The 13466-nt window shown below is 38.6% G+C and overlaps 1 protein-coding gene across 2 annotated transcripts in view; it reads right to left on the reverse strand.

Moving 5' to 3' along the window:
* The window catches only part of klf5 (KLF transcription factor 5), a 41564-nt gene that overhangs the window by 22885 nt on the left and 5213 nt on the right, over window positions 1–13466 (reverse strand). For both annotated transcript variants that reach the window (XM_008106905.3, XM_016992290.2), the window contains exons 2-3: window positions 10838–11702; window positions 8966–9025 (exon numbers count right to left, since the gene is read on the reverse strand). In XM_008106905.3, coding sequence (XP_008105112.1) covers window positions 8966–9025; window positions 10838–11702 — 925 coding nt within the window. The remainder of the gene's footprint in view (window positions 1–8965; window positions 9026–10837; window positions 11703–13466) is intronic.

Genomic DNA, 13466 nt, shown 5'->3' on the forward strand with positions numbered 1-13466 from the left:
TTTTAAGTGTGCCTCTGTACATCTCCTTTATGCTGGATCATTCAACATATCACAAATGAACAAAGAAAGAGGAAGTGATGGGGAAGAACAAAACTGAGAAAAATAATAGGCTAATACAAGTAAGGAAGACAATAGTTGTGCGAAACAGTAAGTTGCAAAGTAGATCAAAGCAAGTAGAGAACAAAGAATACAAAAAACAAGGTTGGTTTTTTTTTCTTTCTTAAATCAAGATTCAAAAGAAGAGATTCTCCCATCCCTGACCCACATTCTAGCATTCAGTGTTTATATTCATATAAGCATTAACACATGGATTCAAGTTATAGAGATTATAGAGACAAAAACGTATAGGCTTTTGAAACACAAACTGCAGGTATTGGAAAAACCCAAACTACTGTTCAGCCAAACTTAGGAAAATTGTATTTATGGACTACCAAAACTCCAAGCAGCAGAGCCAGTAGATATTCTGGATGGGTGTTGGTAGACCATGGGAGTTGCAATCAAAAAATACTGTCCAAACCCTGCTCAGTTTTAAGGCAAGTGTGACTCTGGGACAGCCCCAATTCCATATCCTATTCTTAAAACAGAATCAGGGAAGGAAGAACTATTCAGACAGGCTCTGCCTCTGAGCACTTGCGCATAATGTTTGGGAGCAAAATAAAGCAATAAAATAGGTATGGTTCTAGCACCTGTCCAAGTCTTTTCACTCAGTACTGACTCTCGGTCATTTCCTTTTATGGGTTTAAATAGCAACTGGTTCCAAACCCCAAAAATTAAACCTGAGACAGTCAGGGAGGACTCCCCTGCCTTCATTTAAAAAGTGCTAGATTGTGTGCATCTTGTTATGGAGAATTGCACTTCCCTTGAAGTATTCAGGGGCATCCATTTCTCCCCAACAGCAAATACAAGCTATATCTATAGATAGATGAAAATAGTTTCTAGCATTAACTGGAGACCTATTAATGGCAAAGCAGGCATGTGACCAAAGGACATGTCTGCTCAGAAGCTCTCTGTGCGGGGAAAACCAAGAAGACTCTCAAGAACATCTTCCATGTGAACAGGTAATAGTTTTGATGGGAAGCAAGCAGAATGAAGCCAAGAATTCAAATATCGCACTAAAAGCAAACTTTTACAGTGAAGCCCATGAATGCCTGCCCAGAAAGATGCTCCATAAGATCCATGAAATTTAATCTCAGAAGACTACTAACTGAACTGCAGGTTTAGGCCTGCAGCAGACAATGCATATGAAACAAACTGCCTTCTTATATTATTTAACACAGAAGGAGGAAAGGGTTTCACATCAAGAGACCAGAAAAAATACTTTTTAGACTAAAACTTCCAGAATCTCCCAGTGAGCATGGCAAGGCTTCTGGGAATGGTAGTAAAGACATAATATTTCCAGATTTTGCTCACACCTGAAATAGGGAAGTCATGATAAAGCAGGTTGCTGCCAATGCAATAAACCCAGCTTTTATTCTCTCCTTAACATTTCAACCACCAAAAGGTTGATAATAAGCTGTGCTTAACTTAAAGCTGGAGTCAATTGAGAAGTTCCCTGGAGGTTGTTGGATTACAACACCTACCAGACTCATCCAATACATATGAGAGATGACAGAAGCTGCAGTCTCACAAGCCATATGGACATGGGGCTTGGAATATTGTTCCAGGAAACTTGGCTAACATTTTTTTCAGTTGGCATAAATACTGGAGAACTATTTGGGGTATAGTCCTGACGTCTGATGCATGTGTATCTTTTAAAGGAGGCTGTCCAGGTCCTGAACCGGTGCCTGGCCGCTGTGTCGGACTGGATGAGGGCCAACAAATTGAAATTGAATCCAGACAAGACAGAGGTCCTCCTGGTCAGTCGGAAGGCCGAACAGGGTACTGGGTTACAGCCTGTGCTGGATGGGGGCACACTCCCCCTGAAGGCGCAGGTGCGCAGTCTGGGGGTGATCCTAGACTCATCGTTGAGCCTGGAACCCCAGGTCTCAGCGGTGGCTAGGGGAGCCTTCGCACAATTAAAACTTGTGCGCCAGCTGCGACCGTACCTTGGGAAGCCGGACTTGGCCACGGTGGTCCACGCCCTTGTTACATCCCGTTTAGACTACTGCAACGCACTCTATGTGGGGCTGCCTTTGAAGACTGTTCGGAAGCTTCAATTAGTCCAACGGGAGGCTGCCAGGTTAATAACTGGAGCGGCGTTCAGGGAGCGTACTACTCTTCTGCTACGCCAGCTCCACTGGCTGCCAATTAGCTACCGAGCACAATTCAAGGTGCTGGCTTTAGCCTATAAAGCTCTAAACAGTTCCGGCTCAGCTTATCTGTCCGAACGTGTCTCCCGCTACGACCCACCTCGAAGCTTAAGATCGTCAGATGAGGCCCTGCTCGCGGTCCCGTCAGCCTCACAGGTGCGGCTGGCGGGGACGAGACAGGGCCTTTTCAGTGGTGGCTCCCCGCCTATGGAACGCCCTCCCCATTGAAGTCAGGCAGGCTCCCTCCCTCCTGTCTTTCCGAAAGAGGACAAAAACCATGGTTATGGGACCAGGCATTTGAGCATGAGTAACAGCAAAAATGAGATAAGAACATATGACCTACTGACAGACCCCACATGAACATGGAAAGCGCCTTAAATGTATATTTAAATGTATAATTATGTATATTTTAATGGATATTCTTAATTTTATTGTAATTTTTAATCTTGATGGATTTTTAAATTTGATGACAACTGTTTTTAATGTGTATGTTTATATTGTAAGCCGCCCTGAGTCCCCTGATGGGTGAGAAGGGCGGGATAGAAGTGATGTAATAAATAATAAATAAATAAATTGTGCACAAATACCATGGAAGAAAAGTTAACTATTTATGAATATATATATATAATTAACTTCCTTTTATTGGCTTCTGGCAAGCAAAGTCAAGTCAAGGCACCAAGCCGATAATGCCAAATTGCTGAGGGTTTATGGTACTACAGCCTATAATATGTATTTTTATCGCAATTATGATGATTGCATAATGCCACTTATGAAACTCAATTTATTCCCATGCTTAAAACAAGTGAAGAAAACTCTTCTGACTGCTGGTATGTTTTTTTTTAAATGTATTTTCGTTTCAGGTAGAATACAAGAAGTAAATCAAACATTTCTCAAAGAGAGAAGGGCTTTGGGGATTTTCAAATATCTTGCCCCACAGCTCCCACCAATACCACTCAGCATAACCAGTATTAAGGAACTGGGAGAACTCTAGAACAAACTATCTCATTACCTCAGAGGATGCCTGCCATAGATGCAGGTGAAACACCAGGAAAAAATGCTTTTGGAACATAGCCATACAGTCCAGAAAACTCACAGCAATCTAGACGGAACTACGTGAAAAGCCACATGTTCCTCAGCTCTGCTCTAAGATATATATAGCATAATTATCATATATTAAGCAGGGAATGTTAAAAAGGTCTAATTATTTTTAGCTATAGTTCTCAGAATCCACAGATAGCATTCCGGTTAGTGTTCTGGGAGTTGTAATCCTTTGAAAAAGTAATTTTTCAAATCAAATCTATTTTCCAAGTTCTATCAGCCCTTGGGAATAACTAACTTTCAAATACTAAATCAAATCAAGATTTACATTCTGATGTATTAAAAAGCTTTGGGTTTTCTACAGCTAGCCAGTGGTAGGATTTCCTTATACTTGGGAGAAATGAAGTGGCTAGAAGCAAGATGACAGTTCTACTATATTTTTGGTAGTGTCATTAGAAGCGTAACAGCAGAGATCCCCTATTGTATACCATGCTGCCATCTTTTCATATACAGGCAGTCCCCAAGTTACAAACAAGATAGGTTCTGTAGGTTTGTTCTTAAGTTGAATTTGTATGTAAGTTGGAAAAGGAACATTTGTAAAGTGTAACCCCAGCCAAAAATGTTTTTTAGCTTTGGATAGCATAGGGAAGAGTAAAGACTCCTATGGTGTTTATTTTGCACTGTGCCCCTGTTCAGAAGATTTCACCTCACTTTCTGCTCCTGTGGTAATTGGATTTTGAAAATTTTGGCTTGTTGTGGAAACAAGGATTGGTGAAAAAGCTTCAGTGTAGAAATCTTTTCTCCCTGATCACTCTTTCAGAAGTGAATCTCCCTGCCAAGAGGCAGATTTCTCTCTCTTCCTGTTGCCTCACCCTGTTCTTAACAATGAGTTGTTCGTAAGTCGGATGTTTGTAACTCAGGAACTGCCTGTAATCATAATAACCAGCTTTGGTAAACTACCGTAGCAACTCATGATGTTGACGATGAGATTATTTCTTTTCATTCTTACAATAAAGTTATTTTCACAAATGCTTACTTTGAGTCATTCCACCATGTTTAGTGGGGATAACTACCAAGTGAAGTATACACAAAATTACAACCTATCAAGAAACAATGAATGGTCTAAAATCACTAGCCAAATTACATGGCAAAGTAAAGACACAAGACCAGCATTCTCCCAACATAACACACTGCCTTAGTAACAACGCTGTCCATAACTGCTAATCATAATTTATCTTTCAGAAAGTCAATCGTTTTAGAAATATGAAGGCATCCCCACTGTAGTCATCTGCCTAGTTAATCTTTTAAAGATAAGTGAGTTTGAAATCACTAGATCCTGATATATGGACCACTGAAATCTACCTGCTAATTTGGCAAAACTACCAATTAGCCAGCTCCAGGGCATTTAGGTGATCTGCAAAAATAGTATCAAGCATCAGAGATAGAACAGTGCATATTTGCAAATGAGGTCTCCATTACAGCTACAAAAATCAACCAACTGAAGCTAGCTCTTCCAGTGTGTTTATTGCCAAAAATGCTATCTCAGAGTCCATTCCTACCACTCCCACACCCCAAGTGAGCTGTACGTTTTTCATGGGCCTTTGCCAATTTCTTTATTTTTTGCAATGTATAAATCCTGCCAACTTGCTCCTATCTGAATGGAAAGACAGGCTGTTGCTGCTGCCCACATTCCATCTCTCACCACTGCTGCTGCCTTTACGTTTGCTTTGAAAAGAATGTCATGAAATTCACCAAAAGCCATTCAGGTGGAGGCAGGTTGCTAAATAAATAAATAAAGGCAAAGGATTTCTAAAGAATAGGTATACAGCCTTACTTTGACTTCTCAAAATTTTCATTGCTACTGAAGGCTTGCTTTTTTCCCTGGTATTTTTAAGTGACAGATTGCCAAGAAGAGTGGATAAGAGTTGGGTTAAGATGGATTGCTTGGAAGAGAGAAAACAACCAGTGGTCCTCCATAGATACTACAGAACAAGTTGAGCCAGATAAACAGGTCTTTTAAACCCCTAAGGGGATTGGAGAGAGTATCACACAAAACTTTAATAACCTGCATTTCGTGACCTACATATATTAAAGCTCTCAAGCTATAGTATTCACAAATACCAATTTTTTGTAAGTACAGAATGAAGTCAAATGAACACATAGACTGAAAGCATATTCTGCAGAAAAAGATACATTATACTTCATAATTAAGGTGTACTGTTTTTTTCCTAGCCTTCTGGGTAAACTTGTCACATAACAGATTCAACATTTGACTTCATATACTTTCAGCTGATTATGCTTTCAGTTTATTATTTACGTAACATGCATCATTGGGAGCAACCAGGAAACATAGTTTTACTATTTTTTTGCAAATACATGAATAACACAATTAACTTTTGCTCCTTGGAATGTGCAGAAATGCTTTTTTTGTACTTTCACCAAAAACCTTCAACAAACAAGTGCAGCAGTCTAAAATTCTTTACTATAGAGACAAACGTACGGTAGGAGGAATACTAGAAATAGTATACCTTAGATATTAAATATAGATTATATATCTCAGAGCAGTTTCAATTACTGAATTGGACCAACATGCAGTTAAAAAATAATGCTTTTACTTTTCAAATCTAAGCTTCTCCTACCATAGCAATGAGATGTCAAGTTTGTTAGCAAATGTATTTCCTGCTCTTCAAACAATTTGTAAGAAAGCTTGCAGCAATTGTGCATTAACTTAACTGGAAAAATTGCTGATTACTAAATTTACCATTCAAGGTTTGATGATCATAATCACACTTAACTACCTTACACTTAAAGAAAAGAACCAAATAACTTAAGGAGTAAACTTCTTATTTATCTGTCCCATGGACACTAAGAAAGAACATTTTAAAACCTTTTATGACAATGGGGACAGTCTGTTGCATTCCTAATCTTGTCATATTATAACCCCCAACAAACTGGCCATGCTTGTCGAGCTGAAGTCTAACAACGTCTTGAGTGCCACATTTCACCTTTCCATGAAATGATACTTTAGTAAAAGGCGAAAGATTTATACGATCCGAAGAGAAACCAGAGTATAACACGAAATGATACTGAGCAATACAGATTAGCAAATCAGCATAAAGTCAAACTCTTGAGTATAGCTTTTGAATAGAAGTTCACTCTTCTAATTTATATTTTACTGGAAAATGTGCAGCCTTTCAGATGTTGCTGGACTGCAACTTCAATCATCCCTCATGATTTGCTGTCCAACAACACAGTCTGGAAGTTCTGCGGAGTGACTCATTCTCTCCCCTAAAGGCACCAGCTCTTATCTGATCTTGGAAGCTAAGTAGAATGAGTACTAGGTTAGTAACTGAATGGGAGACCACCAATCAATACCAGGTGCTGTAACTATATTTCTGAGGGAGGAACTGGCAAAAACCACCAAAGTATGCCTGACCTAAGAAAAACCCATGAAATTAATAGGGTTACCAGTCAATAGGCAACTTGAATACACACACACACACACAACTAACTGGACATGTTTTCAGAGAACAGATAGTTCTGTACTTGCTCACTCTCTTTTGGGAGCAGCTGGATGATGTGTGCATGGGTATAGATGCAGGCATTCACCTACCCAACAGACACTGAAATGGAGGAAAGCAAGACCTAATTAGTACATTCTGGAGAAGTACGGTGGGCAGCAATTTCGGGGTGGAGGGGGTCGCTTTATATTCTCACTGCAAACTATTTTAATCTTCTTGTTCTAAAATGATTGCTTTTAACATCCGAGTGCTTTTTGGCTGCTTCTTTTAGAGATAACTACTTTAGTTTATCAAAACTGTATTTCCATAGTAACATTTTTGCCTGGAGATATTCAGCCTTTCAACAATGAGCAATCACTGAATGCAAGCCCTTGTTTCATAGATGAAATGAGTCTCAGAACTTTGCATGATTTCTTATCCAGATTATTTTTGCTCTTTACAATGACAGGAAAACCATTTCAACCAGAAGCCTAGTACGTACAAACTACCAAAATAAAGCAAGCACCAGTCCTGTTTTGAAAATGAAAAAACGTTTAGATGCATATACAGTAGAGTCTCACCTATCCAACATAAACGGGCTGGGAGAATGTTGGATAAGCGAATATGTTGGATAATAAGGAGGGATTAGGTTATGATTTTACAAATTAAGCACCAAAACATCATGTTATACAACAAATTTGACAGAAAAAGTAATTCAATACGCAGTAATGTTATGTTGTAATTAATTGTATTTATGAATTTAGCACCAAAATATCACAATATATTGAAAACATTGACTACAAAAATGCGTTGGATAATCCAGAACGTTGGATAAGCGAGTGTTGGATAAGTGAGACTCTACTGTATATGTACTAACCAGTGCTTATTCTGCATTGTCCAGATATGTGTTCTGCAGGACAACTGCAAAGCTCTAAAGCAGTTTTTCTACCACAAGAAATCTTTAAAAACATTATTAAGTGTTGCGCTTTAAAAGAAGACAGCCTACTACACTTCAAATAGACCATTATTAGCCTATATGTGGCAGAAAGCCTTTTCCATGTCTACCAAGAGAAGCCTGGGATTGAGTGAGTGAAAGATATTTTGCATACAAGCTCCAGCACTAATTCATGATTTCCTTCAATACACTTCTTTAGACAAAATATTATAATTGCTCAAGTTTCACCAACAGTGAGCTAAGAAACCTTACACCTCAAGAGAAACCAGGGGAAAATGATTACACACTTGATCACACTGAGGTATAAATATTCAATAGTATTCTTGTACCTTTGTATTTTGCAAAGTGAACAATAATAAAATAAAAAAAGAAAAATCCTTAAAAAACAAACAAACCTCGAGATCTACACAAAACCTTCCACATTTCAAACTAATAAAGGTACTTTTCTCTAGAGATTTTACAGAAAATGTGAATTGCAATAGCAACACTATCTGGAGCTGGGGAACAAAACATTGAAAAAACCAATTAACTATATCAGAACAGACTTAATAACTCAGAAAATGTACATGTTCACAATTAATCATTACTTAAAATAGTTACTCATATCTGAATAGGGGAAAGGGACAGGAGAGCAGAGATCACAAAACAAGACTAATTATCTTAACATATTTTTACCAATGTATATTGCTACAGATACTGAAGTTTAGCAGCCTCTGTCAGAAAACCAAAACACAAATGCTGGGAATCTTATTTTTACAAAACAGAAAAGAAGGACTTCCAGTTTTATAGTGCAATCCTATAACTATCTACTCAGAAGTGAGCCCAAGAAAATGCTGTTCCCAGGAAAATTTTATAGGAACGTAACCACAATTTAGTTAAGACTAGTTACTTCACTGTATGCAAATAGAACAAAAATCCAAAAAGGACACATTGCAAAACAGGCAGGACAACCTCTACAAAATCACAGCATAATTTGGTTGTAAATGATTAAAGAGCAGGGAGAGAATGATAGGGCTTTAACAAGGAGTATTTATTTCTGCCCAAATTAAACCTCTTTATTTTAGGAAGTTCAAAAGTGTCCGTTTTCATTTTATTAACCACTCTGTTTAGTTGATTTATAACTCTCAGCTTGAAGCAAACCAAGTGAAGCCTTTCAAGCAAAGCATAGAAAGAAGGATGGCCAATTTATATTTAGGACATTTAGAAACATAGTAAACACATACCAGTATGGGTTCGCAGGTGCGCTTTTAAGTGGGAAGACTTTGTATACACTTTTTGACAACCTAAGACAAAAAAAATGAAAGGAGAAATCAGGGGTGGGGGAGTTTCTGGCTAGAAAGAATTAAGATTCAGCATGATCACCAAAATATTAGAGGTAGTTCTAACTGATAGCACTGTTTTATTTTAAGAAAGTTACTAAAAACTCTGGTATGTCATATAGAATGTTCCACTCACAGATAACAGCAAAGGACAGCTCCTAGGACTGGCTTATAGAGGACAGGTCCATATAAATACATACATACATATTTCTCATACTATCAACTAGAACTTATTCCAATTCAATATAAATGCTAAACTATACTTTTAACAATAACAAAAATTAACTTTAAAGAAACAAAATCAAGATACCACATTATTTGGGGATTTATGGCAAGGCATCAAAAAGGCGCTCTGCCCTCTCACACTGTGTTGTTTGCAGCTCTGCTATGTCTGAAAACGGTTCTGTGGGTTTGGAGGACAGAGCTCTATAACAAGTGGAAACCTTTTGCCCACATGAAATTTTGGCCTACATCTCCCATAATCCCAGGCTACTAGTCATGCTAGACTGAGCTTTAGGAAGCTGAAGTCCAAAATGCCCCCATCTCTATTATAAGAAAGAAAGATTTAGATTGGAAAATGCTGCAAACTGCATCTGGGCCATAAGAGGACATCTACAGGTGTATCTGCAGAGGTGCTTATTCATGTTTCCTGTTAATACTTGAATAGGAGACGACCAGCAAAAACCAGGTGCTGTGGACTATGATTCAGAGAAAGGAAATGGCAAAAACACCATTGAGTACTTCTTGCCTATGAAAACCGTATGAAATGAGTCACCATAAGGTGATAGTCAACTTGAAAATACGCACATACTGGACACAGATATAGGATTTTCTACAGAAAAAGTAGGCAAAAGAATAAGTGCTTGGCAAAGGGTGAGATAGTTTTGTTCCAGAGGAGAAATGGGAAACTTGTATCCTGTCAGTAGTGCAACACCTGTCATCCCTAAACATTATGCTGCTCAGGGATGAATGAAGTTGTAGTCCAATATCTGGAAAATGACAAGTTCCCATCCCTAATCACTGTATGATCTCGCACACCAGAAGCGACTTGCAGTTTCTCAAGTCACTCCTGACAGGAAAAAAAACTGTATGATGAAAAGAACATATTGTCCTCTACTGTCTCTCCCAAGCAAGCTAAGCCAGCCTTCATGATATTAATGTCCTCCAATCGTGTTGGGTAACAATTTAAATCATCCCCAGACAGCATAGATCTCTGGACTTTGACTACATCACGTCAGATTGAAGGAGCACAGGAGGGAGAATAACTAAATTGAACTTTCCCTTGGCCCCCAATAGTTTAGTACTCTGTATATAGAAAATCCATTAGAGATGTTATAGCCTGGATCTTTTTCAAGGTAAGTTTCTGTGTTGAGGAATTGCTTCTCTGAAAAAGAAGGCACTAAAACTTGCAATTGCACACCTGCATAAAGCAGTATTGTCCAAGAACAGTTCTAGTAGTTTGCCACAGTTCCCAATAGTAGCCCGAAGTTTTGTCAGGCTACACATCTTAATGACAACATTGGGGTTTTTTTATGCATACACTTTGGTATGCGTAACTAGTCTTGTATCTTTCAAAACAAGACTTCTACAAACTATGTTTATGTTTGTGTGTAGAGTGAAGAACAAAGGAATCAATTTTAGGAGTTGCAGATTGATACTACATGGATTCAATATGTATGGACTTTCTTTCATTTTGTGGTGGTGCCACTGTCAATTACTACTAAGCCACATCTGTAATTGAACAACTTTCTTTTTTCTCCATCCCCCAAGGCTTACCAGGATAATCACAGAAATGAATCCGTCTCTTCTCCAAGTCTGGGTTACTCTTCCTGTTGTATCTGGCAGCTGAAACAGGAGGTGAATTCATTGAGATGTTGGAGGGCAAATTGGTATTGTGACTTGCCAACTTGGAAGCGATTGTAGCAGCATAAGAGGGAGGAGGGGTTAAATTCTGCATCATTTCCGCTTGTCTGTCTGGACTCCCAGGCTCTGAACTTGGAGGAGAAGGAGGAAAGTAAGTGGCTTGTTGCTGGAGGAACTGGTTTGGCATGGTATATGTGCACTGCGGGAGCCCATGGAACGGCTTCATTGTTGTCTGTGGCATAGCAGAGGACAGCGTATTAAGGCCTGCCATGGCAGAGGACATAGAAACATTATTGAGGGAGTCCATCACTGCAGCTTGGGTAGCTGGGTTCGGCATGTCTAAATCCGGAGAGCTCAGGAGCTGATACAGCTGGCCTTGCTGGGGAGCAGAGATGGAAAGGTGAATATCGGGAGTGGGGAGCTCCTGTTTAATGAATAGATTGTTCATGTCTGGAGCCTGATGGGCGCTGAAGATGCTTGTAAACTCTGGAAGTGTCTGGGTAGGGTTTGGAGCCGGAGGAGCTGTCTCGCTCTGGTGGCTGAAGGCAGTGATGGGTTCTGTCTTGATGTGGGTAACCGGGGGCCTCTGCGACTTGTACAGGCCCGTCCTCAGTTGGGTAATATCAGGAAGGTACAGATTCATGTTGACACTATAAGGCACCCCTTCACTGTTGGTGAAGAACTGATCAATAACGGAGGCACTGTCTCGTCGGTACTTTTTGTGGTCTGGGACAAGAGGAAGTTGGCCTGTCAGGTATTTCTCCATTTCACACCGTGCCTAAATGATAACAAATAGGGCAAAAAGATAAAAGTTATTTTACAGCAATTTATAGATACGAATCCCAACAGATTATAAAAAACTCTGATAGGTTTCCAGAAAAAAAAATGCCAGTTCATATAAACATTACCCTCTAGTTTGTTTCAGCCTAAAAGCCATTCTTCCTAATCTTGGATATGTGGTAAATCTAGGAGGTGTCCAAATATACCCACTCGAACCTGGCCAACGGCACTTTTCATCTATTTCGGGATTAAGCTTCAGCAATACAAAAATATACTAGGTCTGAGCCCAAACACAAATTAAGTCCTGAGCCTAATACATTCATCTGTTTGAAAAGTCTCTGTAAAATCAACTGGATTTACTTCCAAGAAATTTGTTAGGACTGGGATATTGAATTATGTTAGCCAAGAACACTACAAGAAAACTGTGGACATATTCCAGTCAAAATAAAGGGCAGCAATGTCTTCTGGATTTCAACAGGAGAGAATTAAGCATATGCTTAATTCTCCTGTTGAGATCAAGGCAGATTAGAAATGCTTGATTTTGGGAGGATTGTGCCATCAGCATTTTGGACAATTGCTACTTCAAAAGGTGTGGCAGCCGACTGAATAGGATAAAATAACCTTTTAATAATAAATATCAATACAAAATAAAATTGTTTGACACAGTAAACACATGTCCAAATCAAAATATTTAATAAAATCTCTTGCTCATACTTCAAAGTCTGCCAACTGCTATGTTACAACTATATAGAGAAGTGTTTAGTTCACATCAAGTATATCATGTCATCAGAGTTATAATTAAACACTAGTGATGTGGTTTTAATAAGGGCTTTCTCGTACACAAGCTTTCTATTCATTTTCCTCATTAAGAGTTAAGGCATAGTAAACAACAGGCTAGTCAAGAGGTTTTTTTAAAAAAAAAACAGAAGCAATTTTACACAGAAGGAAGATTAATATGGATATTAGATTAAAAATATAGGACGATTTCTTTTCCTGGACTCTTATGCAGCAAATGAAAGAAACTTAATGTTGTTTTAAAGATTTCATAAATATTGACTTTGCAGGAGTTACAAATACTATGAAATAAGCCAAATTACAAGTTTTGAATTTCATGACTTGTAAGCCACTTCTTGAAGAATATCAAGATTCCCATCTCAGCCTAAAACCAATGTGGCTATTTTAGATTACAGGTAGTGGTTCAGCATTGCCTCCATACAAAATAGTTCCTGGCACACAGAAAACTAGTAAGTAACCTGCCTGCAAACTTCCTAGTTTTTTATAAGGAAGTTTGTAGGGAACAGGTTTCTTACCACCTTGAAATGAAAGCCTTAAATCATTGAATCATAGAATAATAATATAGTTGGAAGAAACCAAATGGATTATCTTGTCCAACCCTCTCATGTCCAAACTCTGTACTGTAGCTTTCAGTTATCTTAAATGCTAAAGGTTAAAAACTGGATGACGGCAAACTTGTGGTGTAAAGATTTTTCGGAGACAGACATATTTTTCATTTGGAAAAAGAATTTGATCATGCATGAAAAGAATCTAAAATTCAATATGATGTCCTGCTGATAACTCACAAAATGAACAACTGATTTGTACTTGAGAGCAGGGGTTGACAACATTATTGTTGTGTGCCTTTAGATTTATAGCCACCCTGAAAAACCGTATCATGGATTTCCTTGGCAAGTTTTGTTCAGAGGCCATTTGCTTCTGCCTTCTGCTGCAGCTGAGAAAAAGTGACTTGCCCAAGGTCACCTAA

Source organism: Anolis carolinensis, chromosome 3 (genome assembly GCF_035594765.1).
Source record: "Anolis carolinensis isolate JA03-04 chromosome 3, rAnoCar3.1.pri, whole genome shotgun sequence".
NCBI classification, from domain to species: domain Eukaryota; kingdom Metazoa; phylum Chordata; class Lepidosauria; order Squamata; family Dactyloidae; genus Anolis; species Anolis carolinensis.